The sequence below is a fragment of the Plecotus auritus genome (assembly GCF_963455305.1).
Source record: "Plecotus auritus genome assembly, chromosome: 3".
NCBI lineage: Eukaryota > Metazoa > Chordata > Mammalia > Chiroptera > Vespertilionidae > Plecotus > Plecotus auritus.
Genome location: NC_137772.1, coordinates 121,843,002 through 121,867,175, shown reverse-complemented (window position 1 = coordinate 121,867,175; position 24,174 = coordinate 121,843,002). Strand labels below are relative to the sequence as shown.

General features: G+C 43.6%; 1 protein-coding gene and 1 pseudogene across 3 annotated transcripts in view; both read left to right on the top strand.

Annotated features, from left to right (window-relative positions):
- B3GLCT (beta 3-glucosyltransferase) overlaps positions 1-23,753 on the top strand; it is a 179,847-nt gene extending 156,094 nt beyond the window's left edge. The window contains exons 14-15 of one of the 2 annotated variants that reach the window (XM_080658983.1): positions 12,112-12,256; positions 21,609-23,753. In XM_080658983.1, the coding sequence (XP_080515109.1) occupies positions 12,112-12,256; positions 21,609-21,776 (313 nt within the window). In that variant the 3' untranslated portion in view covers positions 21,777-23,753. The remainder of the gene's footprint in view (positions 1-12,111; positions 12,257-21,608) is intronic. The other variant, XM_080658984.1, reaches the window with a different exon arrangement.
- Positions 1,968-7,156, top strand: LOC308243307 (D-3-phosphoglycerate dehydrogenase-like; annotated as a pseudogene). Its single transcript has 3 exons — positions 1,968-2,028; positions 3,405-3,421; positions 5,550-7,156. The product of its transcript is annotated as a D-3-phosphoglycerate dehydrogenase-like (transcript).
- Positions 23,754-24,174: the final 421 nt, after the last annotated feature.

The window sequence follows — 24,174 nt, the reverse complement described above, 5'->3', positions numbered from 1 at the left end:
GACATTGATCAGCTGCCTCCCTCCAGCATGCCTCCACTGGGGCTTGAGACTGAAACCCAGGCACAAGCCCTGACCAGAAACTGAACTGGCAACCACCACCGTGCCTTAGTTATCAAGAACTAGAGGCTTGGTGCATGGATTCATGCACAATGAAAGGAAATTAACTAGAAGAAATATTTTAGAGGCTGGGGAAGGTCATTGGGAGGTTGGTCAGCCAGGGAGAGACCGTGGGAGGGCTCCAGGACGTGTCCGGCCTGTCTTGTCCAGTCCTGATCGGCCAGACCCCAGCAGCAAGCTAACCTACTGGTCAGAGAATCTTCCCCCTGGTGGTCAGTGTACATCATGGTGACTGGTCGAATGGTCGAATGAACGGTTGGACACTTAGCATATTAGGCTTTTATTTTATAGGACTAGAGGCCCGGTGCATGAAAATCCATGCACTGGGGTGGGGAGGGGGTTCCTCAGCCTGGCCTGCCCCCTCTCATAGTCAAGGAACCCACAGGAGTGGGAGGCGACCCAGCGATCAAGGGAAGGCGACACCCTCATCACTCTGCTGTTGCCACTACCGGCAGAGCAAGCCTCGGCCGGCCCTGGTTACCTGAGCCTCGGGTGGCCCTGGGAGACTGGGCAGCCATCATCCGAGGCTTGCCTGTGCCTCAGGCTGGCCTTGGGTGGCTGGGGTGCTGAGGGGACTGGGGGACTCCAGGGGCAGGCATGCAGAGAGGCCAGGCCCATCTAGGGGTGGGTCCGGCCTTGCCGCACACCTGCTGCCCCAGCAGGGCTGAGGGGACTGGGCACCACTATCTTGTGGCTGTGGGCACTGCCATCTTTTAGGGTGTGGCAGTCAATTAGCATATTCCCTCCTTATTGGCTGTGGGCACTGCTGTCTTTGCAATGGTGTGAGGGTCAATTAGCATATTCCCTCTTTATTAGATAGGATAGTAATTTAAACTCATCCAACAGGAGTTTGTTGAATGACCATTATGTTTTGGGCAAAATTCTAGGCACTAGAGTATAAATTCTGAAAGGCTAGGACTTTATATTTTTACTTTGCAGTCCCCAAGATAAGAACAGTTCCTACTACAGGTCCTCAAGAATCACATCCAGGTGTTCCAGTTTGGTCTATCTGATTCAGTTGTGTATGCAACATGGCCATGGGGGTGGCTCTTTCACAGTGATAACCAGGCCTGGGTAGGAGGACTGATCTTTGTTCAGTACTGGCATGCATCTATCTAAGGTCATGAGCAATAGGAGATAGGGGTCCACACAGGCCTTTGAAAAGAGGTTAAAAGGTAAGGCCGAGTTCCGACCCTTTCATTAAAAAAAAAATGTTCAAGCTCTTTGCAGCCTTATGGTAAAGCATTTAGTTTTCTGGGTGAAGTGTTGGAACCAGATAAGGCATAGTACCTGTTAAGCCAGAACTTTCCACTTTTGAAAGGGGCCCTAGTGTTTGTATATGGGTTTATACACTGAGTGGCCAGGTTATTATGATCTCTGAACACATAATAAATAATAATCTGACCACTCAGTGTGTGTGTGTGTGTGTGTGTGTGTGTGTGTGTGTGTGTGTGTATTTAGAGGCCCGGTGCATGAATTCATGCATGGGTGGGGTCTGGCCAGCCTGGCCAGGGGTAAGGGACATGGACGGTTGGCCGGCCTGCCTGCTGGTCGAACTCCTGGTCGAGGGGAAAATTTGCATATTAGCCTTTTATTATATAGGATATACACTGAGTGGCCAGATTATTTTGTGTTCAGAGATCATAATAATCTGGCCACTCAGTGTATATTTTGTGGCACAAAGGTGTTAATACACTTTTAAGCTAGAAGTGACATTTTGTGTGCTTTCTGCAAGCAGACTGTTCGAAAATATACTATATAATAAAACCCTAATATGCAAATTGACTGAACTATGGAACTGCCAGAAGAATGACCAGTTTCTGTGACGCACATTGATTACCAAGGGGCTGATGCTCAACACAGGAGCTGGCCCCAGCCCGCAAGCCCCGACCAGTGGTGGGGGCAGGGCTGGTGAGTGGGCAGCACCAGGCCAGCCAAGGTGGGTGCCAGCAGGGACCAAACCGATTGCCCCACTGGTCACTCCGCAGAAGAAGGTGACCAGTGGCAGTGGTGGGGGGCAGGACCAGTGAGTGGGTGGCACCAGGCCAGCCAAGGTGAGTGCCAGCAGGGGCCCCTCGATCACCCCACTGTTGCCCAGCAGATTGGCCCTGAATGCCGGCCAGGTCTAGGGACCCTTATCTGTGCATGAATTTTGTGCACCGGGCCTCTATTGTGTGTGTATATGTATATATATATATATAATTGATTTCAGAGAGGAAGGGAAAAGGAGAGAGAGATAGAAACATCAATGATGAGAGAGAATCATGCCTCCTCATGCTATCCACTAGGGATTGAGTCTGCAACCAGGGATGGGCCCTGACTGGGAATCAAATTGTGACTCCAGGTTCATGGGTTGACACTCAACCACAGAGTGACACTGGCTGGGGTCTGTAAGCAGACTCTTTTTTGTCTTCCTTACCTATTGGATTTGTCTGTTATTTCTGAGACTGGCACTAGAGGCCTTTTGAAACTGGGTATTATCTTAACTACCCACATTGCCTTTCACTGTTCCAGTTAATTGGTTATTCATTCAGTCAAAAAGCCAGTGTGTGACAGGCACTGGACTGGCACTCAGGATGCCAGCTTCCAGGACACTGCTGGATTGGCCCACGCATTCACTGCTAACTTATTAAGGTGGCACCTTTAGTCTCCTACATGTTGAACTTTTACCTTTTACCTACTATCTTTTCTGACACCTCCAGTTTTCCCATCTTTAAACTTCTTCCTGCCACCACACCATTTCCCTTTTCTCTTGAAAACATCTTAAGAATTCACTCCTCTCACTCTTCCATTTCCTTGGTCCCAATGCCGCTGGACCTTAATCTGACTTGGGGCCAGATTAAGCCTAGCCTTCTGCCTAAACTACCTTATCGGTGTGATCCATACAGACAAATCCATTCTTGACTTTATCTTCTTTAATCTCTGAGCAGCCTTTGATGAAGTTGACCATTTCTCTTACTCTCTGGTACACCCTCCTATTGTTGTGTATTTCTGTTTTTGCTCATTCCTTCTCAGTTCCTGTTATCTATTCCATAAATGTCTGTTTTCCAGTCATCTTTCCTAGTCTCTCTTCTCAACTCTCACTGATCTCTCCCACCCCCATGGCTGGGTGCTGAATACACCCTAACTTCTATCCCCAGCCTGGAACTCTCTTTTGACCTCCTGATTCAGATGTCCACTTACCAAAGGACTTATCCCCTGGGATGATTCATGGCCACATAAACTCAGCACTTCCCATACTGACCTCTTTGTTTCTGACTTGAGCCTCTGTTTTTCTGTCTTTCCAGTGGTCCTCCCTTTCCAGGTAAGACATCAATGTATGCCAGTTCCTACCCCAGAAATTTGTGAGTCAGCTCTTCCCCTTCATTCCCAACTCCCCTGCAATCAACTGGATTGCTAAATCATGTGGATTTTATCTCCTATATATCTCTTATGTCAATAATTCTCTTGGTACCTCCACAGTTCTAATCCAGGTCACCATCATCTCCTGTGTGGTGGGTTCTGCAGCAGCCTCCTGGTCTCCCTACTTCTCCATGAAGTTTTCCACACTGTAGTCAGAGAGACCTTTCTCAAAACTCTTTCTCAAAGCCCTCTCCTGCTTAGAGGCCTTCACTGGCTTCCCATTGATTTGGTTTTTCCCCAAGAGTCTGAACCCTTTTTTTACTTTTGGCCTTTAAAAATATATATTATTTGTTGTGATAGTATTACAGATGTCTCCCATTCCCCCCACCCATCCTTTACTCCCTTTCTGCCAGCCCCTACCCATGCCCCCAGGTCTTCACTACCCTATTGCCAGTTCCATGGGCTATGCATATCTATCCTATCTAATAAAGAGGAAATATGCTAATTGACCATCACTCCATCACAAATATGGCTGCACCCACAGCTGAAGCCAAGGTCCCATAAGGAGCCTTAACAAGCAATCAGTAGGGACCTGAGTCTACACCCTCCCCTGCCCCCGTAGGGCTTGGCAAGGGACCTCAGGCCACATCCTCCACCTGGCAGGGCTTGACAGGGGACCTCAGGCTGTGCCCCCCGCCCTGGCGTCAGGCTGGGGGACCTCAGGCCATGCCCCCTGCCCTGGCGGGGCTTGACGGGGACCTCAAGGTGCGCTTCCCATCCTGGTGCTGGGCTAGGGGACCTCAGGCTGCTCCCCCTGCCCCAGCACCAGGCTGGAGGACCTCAGGCCACGCCCCCACCAGGTGGGGCTTGATGGGACCTCAGCTGTGCCCCCTACCCTAGCATCAGGCCAGGGAACCTGAGGCTGTGGCCCCCTGTCTGGCTGGGCTTGACAGGGGACCTCAGGCCATGCTCCCCAACCAGTGGGGCTTGATGGGGGACCTTAAGGTGCACCCCCAGGGCTGGGTTGGGGGAACTCATGCCACGCCCCCTGCCCAGTGGGGCTTAACAGGGGACCTGAGGCTGTGCCCCCCTCCCGGTGCTAGGCCAGGGGACCTGAGGCTGCAGGCCCCTGCCTGGTGGGGCTTGATGGGGGACCTCAGGCCCTGCCCCCCACCCAGCAGGGCTTGATGGGGGATCTCAGGCCATGTCCCCCACCTGGCGGGGCTTGACAGGGGACCTCAAGGCATGCCACCCGCCCTGGTCTGGGCTGGGGGACCTCAGGCCATGCCCCCCGTCCTGGCACTGGACCAGGGGACCTGAGGCTACGTCCCCTGCCCAACGGGGCTTGACAAGGGTGGGAATGGCCAGGTCTGGATCTAGCCCAATGGGGGCAGGGTCTGGCCGGGTCTGGGTCTCACGAGATTTTGAGGCGCATGTGAGTGGGTGGGGACTTGACTCTGGGTCCCATGGTGTGCCCCAGACTCTGACAGGAGGAATGTTTTCATATACATTTTATGAATTTTCTTTCATCTCTGACACTACTATTATAGAGAAAGGGCAAATAGCAATATTAAATTATTTCCTCTAATTAATCCCCTTTTAAAGTGCACGAATTTCATGCACCGGGCCACTAGTCTCTATAATAAAGAGCCAGGGTGTAACACCATTATGACCAAAGCTCGACCAGACTGCTTCAGTTGCAGGCGGGTGCCCCAGCACTGACTGCTGAGGGGGCTGTGAATCAGGGCCAGAGAGAGGCCTGAAGAGAGAAGCAGGGACTGATCCGTTGCCTCTGTAGCGGCTTTTGACCAGCACTTGCCTCTCTCTTTCTCTCCCAGTCTGGCCAGCAGGCGCACCTCCATTTCTCTCCAGGACTCCACCAGGGCTGTTGATTAGCCCCACCTTTCTGATCAGGCCCTGTTTATAGGCCCAGAGACGCTGACTGGCATAGAAACTGACCAATCAGAACCAAATCTAGGTGAAGTGTGAGGAACCAGTGGCTGCCTAGGAGGCGGAGCTTTTGACACTGACTGGCATAGAAACTGACCAATCAGAACCAAATTTGAGGGCTTAGTGGTGTTTCTGTCCAGGGAGAGCAGTGGATCCTGAGGCCTGCTCCAGCAATAGCCTTTGCAAATCTACAGAAAGTGCTCATCAGTGACAGCTTGGACCCTTGCTATCAGAGGATCCTGCAAGATGGAGGGCTGCAGGTGGTGGAGAAGCAGAACCTGAGCAAAGAGGAGCTGATAGCCAAGCTGTAGGACTGTGAAGGCTTTATTCTCTGCTCAGCCACCAAGGTGACCGCGGGTGTCATCAACGCAGCAGAGAAGCTCCAGGTGGTAGGCATGGCCGGCACCAGCATGGACAACGTGTATCTGGAGGCTGCCACGAGAAAGGGCATCCTGGTCATGAACATTCCCAATGGGAACAATCTTAGTGCTGAGGAGCTCACCTGTAGGATGATCATATGTCTGGCCAGGCAGATTCCCCAGGCTACCACTTCGATGAAGTATGGCAAATGGGACCAAAAGAAGTTCATGGGAACTGAGTTGAATGGAAAGACCCTGGGAATTCTTGGCCTGGGGAGGATCTGGAGAGAGGTGGCCGTCCAGATGCAGTCCTTTGGGATGAAGACTGTAGGGTACAACCCCATCATCTCACCAGAGTTCTCGGCCTCCTTCAGCATTCAGCAGTTGCCCCTGGAGGAGGTCTGGCCCTCTGTGACTTTATCACTGTGCACACCCCTCTCCTGCCCTCCACGACAAGCCTGCTGAATGACAGCATCTTCGCCCTGTGCAAGAAGGACATGCATGTGGTGAACTGCGTCTGCTGAGGGATCGTGGACAAGGGCACCTTGCTCTGGGCCCTACAGTCGGGGCAGTGTGCGGGCGCAGTGCTGGACATGTTCACAGAAAAGCCGCCTCAGAATCACACCTTGGTGGACCACGAGAACGTCATCAGCTGCCCCCACCTGGGCGCCAGCACCAAGGAGGCCCAGAGCCACTGCGGGGAGGAGATCACTGTCCAGTTCGTGGACATGGTGAAGGGGAGAGCCCTCGCGGGGGTCGTGAATGCCCAGGCCCTTACTGGCGCCTTCTCTCCACACACCAAACCTTGGATCGGTCTGGCAGAAGCTCTAGGGACTCTGATGCGAGCCTGGGTGGTAATGCAGGGCTTATCCCTGAAGAATGCTGGGAACTGCCTGAGCCCCGCAGTCATTGTCGGCCTCCTCAAAGACACTTCTAATCATGCGGATGTGAACTTGGTGAACACCAAGCTGCTGATAAAGGAGGCCGGCTTCAATGTAACCACCTCCCATAACCGCACCGTGCCAGGAGAGCAAGGATGCGTGTAAGGCCTCCTGAGCATGGTCCTAGCAGGTGCTCCCTACCAGGCTGTGGGCTTTGTTCAGGGCACCACACCTGTGCTGCAGGCACTCAACGGAGCTGCCTTCAGACCAGAAGTGCCTCTCCGCAGGGGTCTGCCCCTGCTCCTGTTCCGAGCTCAGCCCTCCAACCCTGCCATGCTGCCTACCATGATTGGGTTCCTGGCAGAGGCAGGCGTGCAGCTGCTGTCCTACCAGACCTCGGTGGTGTCCGATGGGGAGACCTGGCACATCATGGGCATCTCCTCCCTGCTGCCCAGCCTGGATGCCTGGAAGCAGCATGTGACCGAGGCCTTTCAGTTTCATTTCTGACCTTGGGGCTCACCAGGACCAGCCTTGGGGGCTTTGTGATCAACATTGACAGGTCACATTCCTGGGGCTGACACCACTTATGTGGTCTGACCCCTGTAATAACCACTTAATAAACAGCCCACCCTCCCCCACCCCCCCCAAAAAAAAGAACCAAATCGGGGTCAACTGTGAGGAGCCAATGGATGCCTAGGAGGTGGAGCTTTTGACGCTGACTGGCATAGAAACTGACAAATCAGAACCAAATCTGGGTCAACTGTGAGGAGCCAATGGCTGCCTAGAAGGCGGAGCTTTGACATTGACTGGCATAAAAACTGACCAATCAGAACCAAATTGGCTGGCAGAGGAGGGCAGTTGGGGGCGAGATCAGGCTGGCAGGGGAGGGCAGTTGGGGGTGAGATCAGGCAGGCAGGGGAGGGCAGTTGGGGGCGAGATCAGGCCGGCAGGGGAGGGCAGTTGGGAGCAACCAGGCTGGCAGGGGAGGGCAGTTGGGGGAGATCAGGCAGGCAGGCAGGTAAGCGGTTAGGAGCCAGCAGTCCCAGATTGCAAGAAGGTGGGATCAGCCCTAAACTGGCAGTCAGACATCCCCCAAGGGGTCCCCAATTGGAGAAGGTTTAGGCTGGGCTGAGGGAATCCCCCCCTCCGTGCACGAATTTTATGCACCACGCCACTAATATATATATATATGCCTAAGCGACAGTTACAACTGGATGATCAGACGACCAGATGACCAGCTGGTAGCTATGATGCACACTGACCACCAGGGGCAGATGCTCAATGCAGGAGCTTCCCCCTAGGTGGTCAGTGCACTCTGACAGCCAACCTCCGGTGGCTGGCCAACTTACTGCGGTCCCTCCCCCTGACCAGCACCCTGATCAGCCCCAATCACTTAGCAGCACTGGCCATGGCTCCTTTTCATTCTTTTGGACTTGATATAGTCATTTATTTATTCCTGGGTGCCTTCAGCCTGGTCTAGCCTCTCAAATCTGTGTTGATGCCTTTCTCATGGCATATGTGGAAAGCATTATCATTTAAATTCCTAGTTACTTTTTTGTTTTCCATCTAAATTATGAATTATTTGAAGGCAGTGCCTTTGTCTTGTTTCCTAGAATAGGACTCATTTTTTTCACAAGGTGTAATGAATAACTGAATAAACAGATGTAGATTACTGAGCACTGATCTTTACATAAGTAATGTTGACCAGTGTACTATTCTGTTGTTAATAGCACTTTTACAAAGATGCAGAATCATTCTTCATGAGATTGTCTCATGTCAACCTTTGATAAAATCAGCAGACTTAATGTTGAATCTGTTTTCTAATATTGCTTAGACTTTTCCAATGGTCTAGTTGAAAAACCAACATCTATCTCCCTCCCTCCCTCCCTCCCTCCCTCCCTCCCTCCCTCCCTCCCTCCCTCCCTCCCTCCCTTCCTTCCTTCCTTCACAGTAAGTCAGGATCAATTAATGGCTTATAAAACCAACATTTTAAAATACTGAAATTTAGACTAGGATAGAATAAACTAGGAATGTTATAGTGTATCACATGTAGTTAAGGGCAAGTATTGCTTTGTGAAATTTTTGTTTTCGTTTTATACACACACACAAATGTTGCAATATAAAATGTGTTTCTTGTTTTCTCACTGTGGTTTACAGTCAAGTAAGGTCTTGAAAATCACTTTATGAAACCATCCTGCTAAACTGGTCAGAGCTGAGTAAGGAGGAGGGTGTCAGGTTTCTGAGGTGCTTTATCTTCTTTTTTAATTTTTATTAAATTTGTTTGGGTGACACTGATTAACAAAGTTCTACAGGTTTCACATGCATAATTCTACAACACATCAACTATATACCGTATTGTGTGTTCAAGTCAAGGCTCCATCCATCACCATTTATCCCCCCTTTACTCTCCTCCAGTTCCCCCCACCTGAGGCGCTTTTTCTTCAATGTGTATTCTTGACTTTCTGGTACGCCCTGGGGCAATTCCCTGCCTCCTATTATTTTTTAAATATATTTTTATTTTTAGAAAAAGAGGTAGGGAGAGGGAGAGAGAGAGAGAAAGAAACATTAATAATGAGATAGACTCATTGGTTGGCTGCCTCCTGCACACTCTGTACTGGGGATCAAGCCCACAACCTGGGCATGTGCCCTGACCAGGAATTGAACCGGTGACCTCTTGATTCATGGGTTGACGCTCAACCACTAAGCCTCACTGGCTGCATCTTTTCTTATCTTTAAATTAGTATATTATATATTAAAGGAAATCACGTTATTAGTCTTACTGCCTTTCAACATCTTTTCAATATTTAAAAGTTGGCAGATAGCAGACATACCAAGGTATGACTGGTAACTTTCCATTTTTGGGGCAACTTCATTTTGAAGAACTGATCAGCATACTAATAAACACATGTCATTAAAGATCCTGTGTACTTAGTTTATGTGAATAATGAATGTAGGACTGCTCTGTGCGAGAAGGCACAAATAAAAATACTAATAAATATTTCACGCTTGCATTTTGTCTTCCTGTAAAGTTAATTTTTTGAAGAGTGAGCCCAAATAAAAGGCCTTTCACTTCTTTTTCATTTTACTAGATTCTGGCAAAAGGAAAAAAAGGAAGTATTTTTATTTGAATTGGGTTGACAATGAACAAGATCACAACTCTGATTGAAATACGAGTACACTTGTGAAATTGTCCTCGATATGGCATCAGATAGGTGGCATTTAAGGGGATTGTCTGTTTACAATCCATTGTGTCTCCTCACATAGGCCCTATTCCTCAGGTCAGGGAGATGAGCTGGAGTTTGACACAGCCATGTACGTGTGAGGCCCAGGGCCATGGGTGGGCACTAGACTTTCTAAAAGAAAGAGTTTATGGTGAGCTTTAAACTTGCAGTTTCCCTTTTTGTAGTTCTCCGTATACAGTCACATTTTCTTGTATAATCTTAAATAGCTTCTTTTTTCTCTTGTCTGATCATATTGTGTCTTCTGACCTGCAAGGGCAGGGAGAGCATCTCCGCATTGTTGCATTGCCAGCCGCTTGTTCACTTACGCAGATAAACTGCTCTGAACTGAGCCTAGCTGAGTGTGCAATCACCATTTTTGCATCATTAATCATGTCCAAGCTTTGTCCTTTTTCCCTTCCTACTAGACTGATCCGTTGAACTCTTCCTTCTTCAGGAAGAAGATCTTTGCAAAGGGAGCTTCATTCTCACTTGTTTGATACATCAAACTTTTATTTGGTGCTTACTGTGTGTGAGGCCCTATATTTGGCTGTGGGAATATATAGATAAATTTTAGATACTTTTGCCTTCAAGAGTGTTGTTACTTATTGGGAATGAAGTTGTGAACCATATTTGTCCCTTAAGCCTTATTGCCATTGGGTTATTTATTATATAGATGATCCATTACCATCCTAGGACCAGAAAGGAAACCAGAAACCAATCTGTATATTTAAAAGGGGAGTTTATTTCAGGAACTTGGTACAAAGTGTTGAAGAAAAGGGCACAGTGGCCTTACCTAGAGGTTGGTAACCAGAGAAAGCTATTATTGCTCCTATGGCTGGAGGATCAAAGCAACTGCCATTTTGTGGAGCCCATTTGTGTGGGCTGCTATGGTTGCTGCTGTCGGTCACAATGCTGCATCTGAGCCAGACCCAGGACTTGCTCCTCGCTACTGCTGTGGGACTGCTGCCAGCGTTCTGCTGGAGCCCCAGAGACTGCAGGCGCAGAGGCCTCCCCCAGGGTTGTGCCTTCTTTGTAAGCCAGGACAGGCTGGTGAGGGAGTCTGGAAAGGCAGGAGTGGACATGAGTTCCACCAGAAAGTACCCAAAGCATCAGATCAAGTACCATCAGAGCACTGTTTGAGGCTAATCAGTCTCTCTTCCTCCCTCTGTTTTCTTTTTTCTCTTTCTCAAAATCATGTTATGGAAGCTTCTATAGACTTAGATTTGATCTCATTGTCGGTCATTACCTATATGAGTGAGGTACTTACTTTTTCTGGGCTCATCTACCTGCTGGGAGTGTAGATTTTGTTATTGATCTTACAGAGATTTTGGAATTAAAGAATGATGCCAGTCTGCAGTGGCATATAGAAAAAGGACATGGCATGGTATTAGCAAGAAACATACAAAAAAATAAAACTACCTATTAGATAAATAAGTGGTTGTTCTTTCATAGGGAAGCACAAAAGCCATTTCCCCCAGAATTTATATTAAATATTCAATACTGCTGAGATCACATTTTTCCTATCAGAAATGTGGCCTTGGAATGATAGTTTTTTATTCAGATTAACTAGAGGCCCAGTGCACAAAATTCATGCACTGGGGGGTGGGGGTGTCCCTCAGCCCAGCCTGCACCCCCTCCAATCTGGGACTCCTTGAGGGATATTCATCTGCCCACCGGGATCAGGCCTAAATGGGCAGTCGGACATTCCTCTCACAATCCAGAACTGCTGGCTCCTAACCACTCGCCTGCCTACCAGTCTGATCACCCCCTAACCACTCCCCTGCCAGCCTGATCAACGCCTAACTGCTCCCCTGCCAGCTCGATTTCCCCTAACTGCCCTCCCCTGCAGGCCTGGTTGCCCCCAACTCTCCTCCCCTGCAGGCCTGGTTCCCCCAACTGCCCTCCCCTGCCAGCCTGGTCACCCCTAACTGCCCTCCCCTGCTGGCCTGGTCACCCCCAACTGCCCTCCTCTGCTGGCCTGATAGCCCACAACTGCCCCCCCCAACTGTCCTCCCCTTAGGCCTGGTCCCCCCAACTGCCCTCCTCTGCTGGCCTGATTTCCCACAACTTCCCTCCCCTGCTGGCCATCTTGTGTCCACATGGGGGCAGCCATCTTTGACCACATGGGGGTGGCCATGTTGTGTGTTTGAGTGACGGTCAATTTGCATATTACTCTTTTATTAGATAGGATGGTTTCAAGGGGCAGCTGTAACTCTTATGTCTGCTCTGATTTCCCACTAGAATGATCTTCAGCAGAGAAGCCATCAGGAGACTTCTTGCCAGTAAGTGTCGTTGCTACAGCAATGATGCTCCCGATGACATGGTCCTGGGGATGTGTTTCAGCAGTCTGGGAATCCCTGTGACACACAGCCCTCTCTTCCACCAGGTGAGGAAATGTTTTTTATTTCTACCTCAGAAGGATTTCTTCTCACTGAAAGATTCTCCTCATTGCTTTTCACATATTTTTCTGGAAACAGTCTTAAGAACCACATGGACAGGCTCTGCAGGCATTCTCACTGACCACTTTGTCCAGAGGGTTGATGCTGTACCATGGGCAGCATGTAGATGGAAGGCAGAAAAATGTAGAAAATGAAATGGAGTTTGACCATGACCATTGGCTGTAACAACAGGGAAAATTTGCTCTCTTTCCCCTTTATTTTATTTTTATTTTTCTAGTTAAAGAGTTGATGGTATTTAAGAATTATTAGAAATATACAGGCTTGACCTAATATTGTCTTGCAGGCCATCAAATGTATGTAATTTTATACTGTCATCCATTTTTATACTGTCCATTGGCTACCTTTTTATTGGGCTTTACCACCTTTGGTTGCTATTAAACTGAGTGGCTAAACTTTGTAAATATCAATAAGCATATATTCTGGGGGTCATAGAAAAGAGACAAGATGATGTTTACCTGGGGTGGTTGGTGCTAGTAGCTTCACCATACTGCAGTTTGGGGTTGGAGAAGGCAATTTTTCTGCATTGCTTTTAGTAGTTTTTTAAGAATCAGGTCAGTGGATGTTCTGATATTATAAGAATAATAGCAGATATACTTTATCTAAAAATAAGCATAGCCCACAGACATTCAGTGTTCTTCTTCAATACAAAGCTTTTTGAAATTTGAAATGTAGGAATGCATGTCTATCTTCAGTGCTCTCCTTATATTGAAAAGTTTGTCTTTATGCTTTATTTAGTAGCCAGCAGCAAACACTATCATAGCAATATAGAAAATTGAGCATGACAGAAATAGCATTATAGAAAGTAATGTGAACAAGGTAAAGAAGGTGTTTGCATTAAAAACACAGAATCCATTTCCACATTTTTGTGAACCACAAGGAAGAATAAAAAAATAGACCTTAAATAATAAGAAATGCATGAGAAACCTCCTTCATGGTACCAGTCAGAAGATACTTATCCATCTTTTAAAACTTTGAGTGGTCTTACCCATTTTAAGTCTATGTGTTGTGTTATATTGACTTAGAAAAGCAAGTTATTCTCTCTGGCTTTCTCTCTTGCTCTATCTCATGTTTCTCTCATAGAAAAGGAAGGGTGATTAAAACTTTTGGTGTATAATGGAAATATATTATCTTTGTTAATATGTCTTGGATTTTTATGACAACCTTTTTTACTTAGGGAAAGAATACATGAGCAAATAACATGATAAGGAGAAAAGAAAGATGGAAATTATCCTTGAGTAAAAGTCCTTTGAATATTGTTGTTCCGTACATCGTAAAACTCTTGATTTCTGTAGATCACATAATAAATTTTAAGCCTTTGCAAAACCATAAAATGTACTAAAACCCTGACCTCCCAATAGGTACTGTGATACCTTTCTGTTCTTAAGCCCTTTTAGAGAATGTGCTGTGATTTGAATTTACTTTCCGTTTGTAAGGTGTGAACACTGATCCAAAAACTATATTTGTTCATATTGAGAAAGAGATATGAGGCAAAAAGAAAAAATCTAGGATACCTGATGAGTTAGAGATGCAGTGGGCACTTGAAAGCAGTCCCAGATGCGAAGTTGCCTGGGCCACACTTCTTCTCTTTTTAGTCAGGGAAGGTTATGGTAAAATTATAGATTTAGAGGGGAGCTTTAAGAAATGTGTATCCTACTAATCCCTTTGTTACAAACAAAGTTCCCAGAGCATATGGTTTTCTGTTCTTCCAAAATGATATGCTACTGATGGGTATAAATATGCAATGGCCAGTGAACCCTCTGCACAAAATTGTCCAAATAACCATTTCAAGATTCTGAAAAACAACCAGAAACATTTACTGCTGAAAAAATGCTATACTTTTGGGTAAGAACAACAGTGTCTGAGGTCTTCTGAGCCCTATCTGCCTGAAGTCCCCCCAGTTTTACCAGTTGGGCATGGATGGAGAGAACACCAGTTTTGCTGTCAGAGTTTGTGAACTTGATTTGGGGAGGGAGAGATGAAACTAAAATTCTTAACTAAAATTGTCAAATTTGATAGGAAACAAACAAGAAAAACATGCACCTTTTCTGGCCTGAAGTTGCAATCTAGGATACAGTGAAGGATGTAATAGTCAAAAATGTAGTAATACCCAGTACCCTGGAAATGAGAGAGCAAGAGTATGAATAGGAAAGCTCTACACAGTTCTTGGCCTGCTAAGAAACTATGTGTACATGCATAGGACCATGGATGAGCCTAATAGGAGGTAAAAGCCAAAACATATTTGGAAACCCACACATTGGTAGGAACCTGATGGACTTGAGGTGTTTGAGTGCAACCCCTGCCTATATCTTAAATTGACTACCAAGCTATTCAAGCACAAGGATAACTTCTAGCAAGCCACATAAAAATAAGAACTAAACTTGAATGGAGATACCAGCAGCCATGCACTGCAGGAAAAAAGATTCCACAGTGTAAGTCCAGGAAAATTACTTAAAAAAAAAAAAAAAAAGGCCGAAACCGGTTTGGCTCAGTGGATAGAGCGTCGGCCTGTGGACTGAAGGGTCCCGGGTTCGATTCCGGTCAAGGGCATGTACCTTGGTTGCGGGCACATCCCCAGTGGGGGGTGTGTAGGAGGCAGCTGATCGATGTTTCTCTCTCATCGATGTTTCTAGCTCTCTATCCCTCTCCCTTCCTCTCTGTAAAATATCAATAAAAAAATATATTTTAAAAAAAAGGAGTAATGGTACACAGATTTATGAGTTGCTCTAATACATTATCTAAAATAATCAGTTTAAAAAATTATCATGAGAAAAGCAAAGAGACATACTCAGGGGAAAATATAATCAATAAAAACTGACTTTGAGTGGGACCAGATGGTGGAATTGATAGACAAAGACTTCAAAGGAGTTAATAATACTATAGGCACATAATTAAAGGAAACAGTGTTCATATAATTAAAGAAAAATAAGACAATGACATAAATAGCATATCTTAATAGAAAAATAGAAACTATGATAAAGAACCAGATGAAAATTCTATAGTTGTAACACCTATTAACTAAAATGAGACATTATGTAGATGGACTTAACAGTAAATTTGAGATGGCAGAAAAAACAATTAGTGAATTTGAAGGCAAACCAATAGAAGTGACTTAATCCAAAGACAAGAGAGAAAAAAGACTGAAGAAAAATGAACAGAGTCTCCTTAGAGACAGGAGTAAACCATAGATCTATCCACATACATTTAATGGGAGTACTAAAAAAAAGAGGGGAGAGAGAATTGGCCAAAAAAATATTTTTTTAAGAAATAAGAGTTGAAACCTACCAAATATGATGTAAACATTAATCTATATATCCAAGGAGCTCAATAAAACTCAAGTGGGATAATTATAAAAAGAATCACAAACTGTTGAAAGACAATGAAGAAGTGAAAAATCTTAAAAAAATATAAAAAAGCCTAATGAAAAGGGAAACAAAAAATAAGATTACTTGCTGATTTATTTTTTATTAGAAATAATAAAAGCCTAAAGGCAAAAGAAAAAAAGAACTAATCAACCAATGATTCTATATTTAGTAAAACTTTCCTTCCAAAACTGAAGTGTAATAAAGACATTCCCAGATAAACAAAAAGTGAGAGAATCCTTTGCTAGTAGACCTTCCCTGCAAGAAAAACTAAAGGAAATCCTTTGAGCTGAAAGGATGAAATACCATATGGTAATTGGAAGATATCAGAAGGAATGAATAATACTGGAAAGGGTTAACATGAGGGAAAATATAAAAGACTGCATTTGTTTGTATGTAAATATACATATATGTATATATGTGCATATAAATATAATTAAGAGAAGAAAAATGTGTGTAAGTGTACATACATAGCAATATTGGAAGACTCAATATTGCTATGATGGAAATTTTCACTGTTGATTTTTAAAAATTCATTAAAATGTTTATTAATTTATTATTATTTTTAAAATTCACTTTATTAGTTATATTCTAAATGTGTACATGAAATGTTCTGGATCAGAGAGATTTTTAAATTAAATTCCTCACAGTAAATAATAAGCACACCTTGACCCTCCTCCCCCACCACTCTTTGACCTGGCTTTTTCCTCTAGGGCAATATTGATGAGAGCCAGGTCACTTGTCCTATACAAGTAGCCGGATACCCATAGGCAAGGGATAAGAAAAAATAATTTTCTCTGTTTATAAAGGCTGTCCCTTTCCCCTTTTGGTATATATATATAAAAAAAAACTCTTTAGGGACCATATTCCTTTTTTTTAAATGTAATTTTATCCCTAGGGTGATAGTGTTCAGGTCTTCCTGGCACCTTGGGGCTTAACCTAGGGACTAATGCAAGGATGTAACCATTGGCCTTCTCCAAAAGATAAGGCAAGTATTACTGTCATTTTGGGTCAGAGCAATTAGCTAGACAAATAGCTACAAATCTGATTCTCATGGGATATGAGATGTTTTTAGTGGGCAGCTTTAAAGCTTTTCTTCTCCTTCTCCTTCTCCTTCCCCTTCCCCTTCCCCTTCCCCTTCCCCTTCCCCTTCCCCTTCCCCTTCCCCTTCCCCTCCTCCTCCTCTTCCTCCTCCTCCTCCTCCTCCTCCTCCTCCTCCTCCTCCTCCTCCTCCTCCTTCTTTTCTTCTTCTTTTACATGAAAACAAATTTAGGGAAATTTTCTTTCCCCACACTCCCCAAATTGATCTAAAGATTCAGTGAAATCCATATCAAAATCATAGCAGGCTTCTTTATAAAAATTGACAATCTGATTCTCAAATGTATATGGAAATACAAAACATTTTTAAAAGGAGATAAAAATTGGAGGATTTATACTTACAGGTTTCAAAACTTAAAAAGCTACAATAATCAAGACAATATGAAATTAGTATAAGGATAAGCAATGGAACTGGATAGAGATTCTAGAAAGAAACCCTCCTGTTTATGTAAAGGTGCCAAGACAACCAGTGGGGAATGGAACAAATGGTGCTAGAACAATTATATGTATCTACGTAGAACCTTATCTCACACCATACACAAAAATTAACTCAAAATGGATCATAGTATAAAATATCAGAGCTAAAACTATACACTTCTGGAAGAAAACATAGGGATAATTCTTTGTGACCTTTCTTGAGGCAGATTTCTTATGGCGTCAAAAGCATGATCCATAAAAAGAAAAATTCACAAATTGAACTTCATACAAATTTTTAAAACTTTGCTCTTCAAAAGATATCATTAAGAAGAAAAATCCAAGTCATATACTTGGAGAAATACTTGCAGTTCATATATCTGAAAGAAGACCTGTGTCCAGAATATGTAACAATCTTTTATAACTAAATAAGAAAACAAACCATGCAGTTTAAAATGGGCAAACGTTTGAGTAGACATTTCACTACAGAAGATACATGAATAGCTAATAAGTGCATGTAAAGATGCTCAATGTTATCAGTCTTTAGAGAGAAATGTAAACTAAAGTCTGTATAAGGCACCACCATACATCTACTAGAATGGCTAAGCAGAAAGACAGACCATACCAAATGTTGAAGAGTATTTGGAAAACTGGATCTCTCCTCTATTTCTAATGGGAATATAAAAGACAGTCATGTTGGAAACATTCTGGCAGTTTCTTAAAAGTCAAACATACACATGGTAGGCAATTTATGACATAGCTCTCAATGGTCCCCTCCTGCTGGTGTTCACACCCTTGTGTAATCCCTTCCTCTTGGGTGTGGGTCAATAGAGTATGGCAAAGATGATGGGATGTCCCTTCTGTAGTTAGGTGACTTCCATCTTCCTTGCAGACTCTCCCTGTGGCTTTTTTGGTTTGCAAGGTTTGGTAAAGCAAGCTGCCCTGGGGGCAAGGAAGTGAGGCCCTCAGTCCACTGACCCACAAAGAACTGAATACTACCATGACCACCAAATGAGCCTGGAAGGGGCTCTTTTCTCAGTTGAGCCTCTGATGAAACCACATAGCCTGGGCTGGCATCTCCTGAGAGATTATGAAGCTGAGCTCCCAGTTAAGTGTGTCCAGATTCCTGACCTGTGAAAGCTGTGTGATCAGAAATGTGTGTTGTTTGTGTGGTATTTCCACATAATGCAATATTGCTCAGCAGTAAGAGGAATGAACCATTGATATATGCAACTGTGCTAAATGAAGGAAGCCAGGCACAAAATCTATATATATAAAAGCCTAAGCAATCGTCCGTCTGACCATTTGACCAGTAGCTATGATGCGCAATGACCACCAGGGGCCAGACACTCAACACACAGGCATGGAAACATGGAACAGACTGATGAATCTCAGAGGAAAGCGGGGAGAGGGGAGGGTGGGAGGAGATTAACCAAAGATCTTATATGCATACTAGAGGCCTGGCCTGTGTGGATCGGGCTGAAACTGGCAGTCCAACATCCCCCAAGGGGTCCTGAATTGCGAGAGGGCGCAGGCCAGGCTGAGGGACCCTACTGGTGCACGAATGCGTGCACCTGGTCTCTAGTTCATACTATATGATTCCACTGAAAAGAAAGTTTTAGAAAAGGCAATACCATAGAGAAAAAGCAAATCAGGTTTCCTGGGTCTGCCAGTGGGGGCAGGGATTGACTACAAGCACTTGCCAGGGAATTATAGTGTTCTAAAACTGGATTTGTGGTTGGCTAACTGAATATTTACCAAAAATTTTCAAACTACCATAATTGTGTGTGAATTGTATGCATATAAAGTATACCTCAGTACAGCTATAACACATGGATATATGTCTAAGGAAACACAGTTTTAATCTCCATTTGTTGTACTATTTTGTGTGCTCTAATCTTTACAGGTAAAAAAAAGGTGTTAATTTTGCCCAATTTATGTTCTTGTGCTGACCCTGCCCATTTTGGATTTCCTTTTGGCATTTTGGGCACAGAGATATGATTATGAGAGGCTATAACATCTCGATGTTATAGATGCCTCTTTGGATCATTTCACTTTTGTAGTTTGTCATGTTCTTTTCTGTGACCTCGTTTATCAGTATGATTAGCACCTTCTAAGCTTGTTAGGCCAGCTCTTTCCTTGCATACAGGGATCCTGATAAGCAATTACCACTTTAAATTATATTAATAGAGGGAAAGACAGTGGGTAGCCTCAGACTTTAAAAGTTTGTAGAACCATAAAATTATTTTCTTTTATTAACGTGGAGAAATAAATTGATTGTCAGTTTCTTTTTATTTGGCAAGAAATTAATAAAGAGAAAGGTGTTATACCTTTCTTTTCTTCCTGTTAGGCATATCTGTATCTCCCACCTTCATTTCTAAATGTGAAAAACAAGCAGTGATTTGTTTCTACTGCTTTTTTTCTTTTGTTGGGGCCATTGTGGGATTATTTGAGAACTGAATTGTGAGTATGTTTCTCCTAGGGTTTCCTTCCTGCCAACAAACTCTCAGAGGGCCTTGCTAATAAACATCACACAATATATGAATTCCCTCAGCTAATATTCAAAACATTCCCAACTCAATTAGACCTAAATCCAGTATATTTTTGCTATCTCACTGTATTTTCCTTTTAAATGTCCTTTTTAAATTTTTAACTCTATGAGTGCTTAGAATTTTTAAAGGGAAATACAATGGCCATACCAAATGTTGATAAGTGTGAAGATTCTCCCCGTTCATTACTTTGAAGCCTTCCTCACAGGTATTATTGTTTGAGCACTCCTATCAGCAGGATTTGTGTGCCACCACTGCACACAGCCTCTCAAGGAGGCTGGGGAGCTAAAGCACAGGGGGTGTGCCAGGCCTGTGCACTGAGGTCCAGGTCAGGCATCCTGGTAGGACACTCAATAGCAACTGGTAGCAGTCCTTTCCCCCATTCCAACATTTGCTAGTCCTACTATCCCAGGGAAGTCACAACTTCTTTGAGCTCTGGTTTCCTCATCTATAAATTAGAGATGAGCCCTAACCGGTTTGGCTCGGTGGATAGAGCATTGGCCTGCGGACTGAAGGGTCCCAGGTTCGATTCCAGTCAAGGGCATGTACCTTGGTTGAGGGCACATCCCCAGTAGGAGGTGTGCAGGAGGCAGCTGATTGATGTTTCTCTCTCATCTATGTTTCTAACTCTCTATCCCTCTCCCTTCCTCTCTGTAAAAAATTAATAAAATATATTTAAAAAAATAAATAAATTAGAGATGAATCATGATAATCTGATTACCTTACAAGGTTACTTCAAGGACTAGATTAAATAAAACTTGAATGAAGGTATTCTGGGAACCATTCACAAGAGTTTAAATATTTATAAAAAATTTAAGTTAAATTTAAGAAAATATTAGTTTAGAGAAGACTTGTTCTTAAAATGTATCATTTCTAATTTTACTAAGGTCTAGATAGGGGTGGGCAAACCTTTTGACTCGAGGGCCACAATGGGTTCTTAAACTGGACTGGAGGGCCGGAACAAAAGCATGGATGGAGTGTTTGTGTGAACTAATATAAATTCAAAGTAAAGGAGCGGAGGGGAGAGCAAGAGAACCCTCCGCTCTTTCGGCTCCGCAGGCCGAATAGAACAGCTGAACGGGCCTAGACTCTTAGTATTTCTAACCCCGTGAGTTATTTTATAACACAGATGGGCTGTAGAAATGTATAAACAAGATGAACATTGACAGAAGATGATGCTTTCTTTAGAGCAAACAAAACAGGATCTGCTATCAGTTTGCTTCCAAACCCTGTAAGCCACTTATTCAGTCTTGTCCATCTAGGCTATATCTGATTCTACTTAAATTTCATTTCTCAAGTTTAGAGAATTTTGAAATGATAATACAAATACTTTTTAGGCATTAAAAAGTTTTGGGTTACACAGAATGTCCATTTACACTTCTGGAACCAGATAAGATATTCAGGTAGGAGGTGAGTGAGTCGCTTAGCCTCACATTCCCTCCTCTGAAAGACACAGGCATTCCTAATGAGACAGGCAAAGGGAGCCCTGAGAATGTCCTTCCCCACCTGGCCAGAGTACCTGTAGACGGACCTGGGGAATGATTTTTTTTCTGTCTTTTTGCAGAAGTCCTAATAGGAACTGAAAGTACCATGCAAAGCCTTCTATATTTATTACCTGTGGTTGAGGAATCTCCCATAGAGGCATAAAGTGATGCATTTGGGATATTAAAGTACCTGGAGACACAAAGGCTACAGGGAGAGGGAACGTTTTAGTGGAACAGATTTTCCTTCTTGCTTTAGATTCCCATAACCAATATCAAATATTGAAGGAATGCAATCGTTTCATACATTCACATGCTATCCTGGGGCAAAATTGTTCTCAATGAAGGAGCGAGCATAATTCTCCTTTCTTCCTGCAGGCCCGGCCCGTGGATTACCCTGAGGACTACCTTTCTCACCAGGTTCCCATATCCTTCCATAAACACTGGAACAGTGACCCACTGAAGGTTTATGTAACGTGGTTGGCACCCAGCAAGGAAGACAAAGCCAGTCCAGAGACACGAAAAGGCTTTAAAGATGAGTTATAAAGCCTGGGGACCTAGGAGTATAAACAGAAGCCAAGACTTTGGCTTCCGCCTGTGTGCTGTCCATGTGCTACTGGGCATATGCTGGAGAAGCTTCCTGACTTTTGGTTGAAATCCTCTATGTGGTATTTTTTGAGGGGGGAGGAAACAGAATCATAAAGGAAACTTTTTTTTTTCCTGGAAAAATCACTTGCTTTTGCATTCTGCATTGTTGTACTGTACAATGATTCCTGTGTGGTTTTCAAGCTGTGACACAGCAGCTTTATTACTATCATGGGAAAATAAATAGCACCAGAAGTCTCCTTTCTGTTCCTTCTCTTCATTATAATGAAGGTTTCAGTGGGCATGAGACCAGAGAGATGTGACTGTTTATCATTGTGTGTGTGTGTGTGTGTGTGTGTGTGTGTGTGTGTGTGCGCATGCGCGTTCAGAGAGAGAGAGAGAGAGAGAGAGAGAGAGAGAGAGACAGAGAGAGACAGAGAGAGACAGAAAGGGAGAGAAGGAACATTGATTGACATGGATATTACCATGGTGTGAACTTTTAACTGTATTGTTAATGATGAAAATTATTTGTTGGTTACATGATAGGAATAATGCCATACTAAGGATGATTCATAAAACATCTTAAAGAGTCTAGCTATGAAATTCCCTGTAGTTTATAATCAGGGTTGTTATGTTTTATCTCTTTTTCTGTTTGTGCCTCATAAAAAAAGAAGTCTTCTTTGGGAACCTTTAACTTCTTTAGTGGTTCTTCTGTGTCCTGTTTCTCCCTGAAGCACTATCTTTTCTTACCTGCTTGTAACAGGAAAGTGTGCTGGATGCTACCAGGAAACTGTGTCCTCAATATTTAAAAACAAAGTTGTCATGTTTTATTTAAGTCAGTGAGCTCTATGTAAGTCTCCGGAAGTGAATTAAATTAATTTGTACCTGATGTTTTGCTCTTATTTTTCTTTAAATGTTACTTAATGACTCTCTCTTAACTCAGAATAGGTATCCCTTCTAAGGTACCATGAAACCCTATTGGAAGGACAGCACGATGACTTGCCAATTTTCCTGGGTTCTTAAAGAATAAAATTTGAACATAATATTGTGAAACAGCTTTAATTTTCAAATTATATCTTTAATATATAGTAATTTAACACATTTACTATTAACTTGTAAAAAATACTCTGTCATATGATGTTTTAATTACATAATTCCATTTTCTAAAGATATTTGCAGAAAATTTGACTTTGGTACGTCTTAAACTAATTTTGGTATAGCAAAATAGTTATTTTCTTTTTTTTAAATAAAATTGCTATTTGTTAATTTTGCTTATAATGCTTGTATAGCCAAGCATAGGTTTTAAAGCCATACCACCAAAAGTCTCCAGGTGTATGTGCTTTTTAACAATATATTTCTCTTGTAGCTTAGATTTCACTCATTTCCAAAATGATAACAGAGGATTTACCATTTTTCCAAATCAGCAAATAACAGTACATGTGTATTTTCAGTGTCACCTGAATGTATTGCATTTATGTTTTCTTAAAGTGGATTTTGTGGTCTGCCGAAGAAATGGATCAGGGACAGATGATCTGCTGGGTAGAAGCACCCAAGGAATTTATAGATCTTGTCAGCTGCTGCTGATGACTTCAGCATTGTTGTCGTAGCTTGGTTATTGTCATTGCTACCATCATGGTCACCTTGGTGCCAGTTGTAATAATACTCCTGGAGGGCCTAGCTGCCTAGCCCAGTGGAGAACAGTCTTCAGTTCTTTCTGTGCCTGCCTACCAGTCGTCACACTTGGAAACAGCATATTCACTTGATAGGATCAAACTGGCCTTGGAACATAAAGACAAATGTTGTGCTTCCTCTGTTATAATCAGTGCCTTCTCTTTATACCAGAGAACTTCATCTGGTACCTTCAGGCCTTTTGTGAATTATGTTTACTTTTTAGGACTATGTAAGCCTAACCACAAATAAAATGTTTTTGCCTAAGGTTCTGATTTCTCAAATGCATTTATTAGTTCAACCTAAGACGGGAGCTCAGAAGGAGTGGGGGCAGGGGATTAGAGATCTCAGAGAAAAAAGTTGGCAGCTCAGTAAAGACAGTTTTCAGAGAGAAACATTAATAAAAACCTATCCCTTTAAGAGGAAACCATCAGACATTTGAAAATGTAGTGATACAGAGTCTATAAAACCATGATCTGTATTATATAATGAATTGGAGATGCTGTTTGGGAACTGATTGCCATAGAGTTTATATCTTAGGAACTAAGTTTTTAATCTGAACTTTCTAGTAAAGATATTGTTCTATTCCAACTTCCTTTGCCTTTTTAGTAGAAATTTACTTCCGGATGGCTATTTTTATCCCAGGGATATCAACCTCAAGGAGTTGTATGTGGAATAACTGGGATGTTAA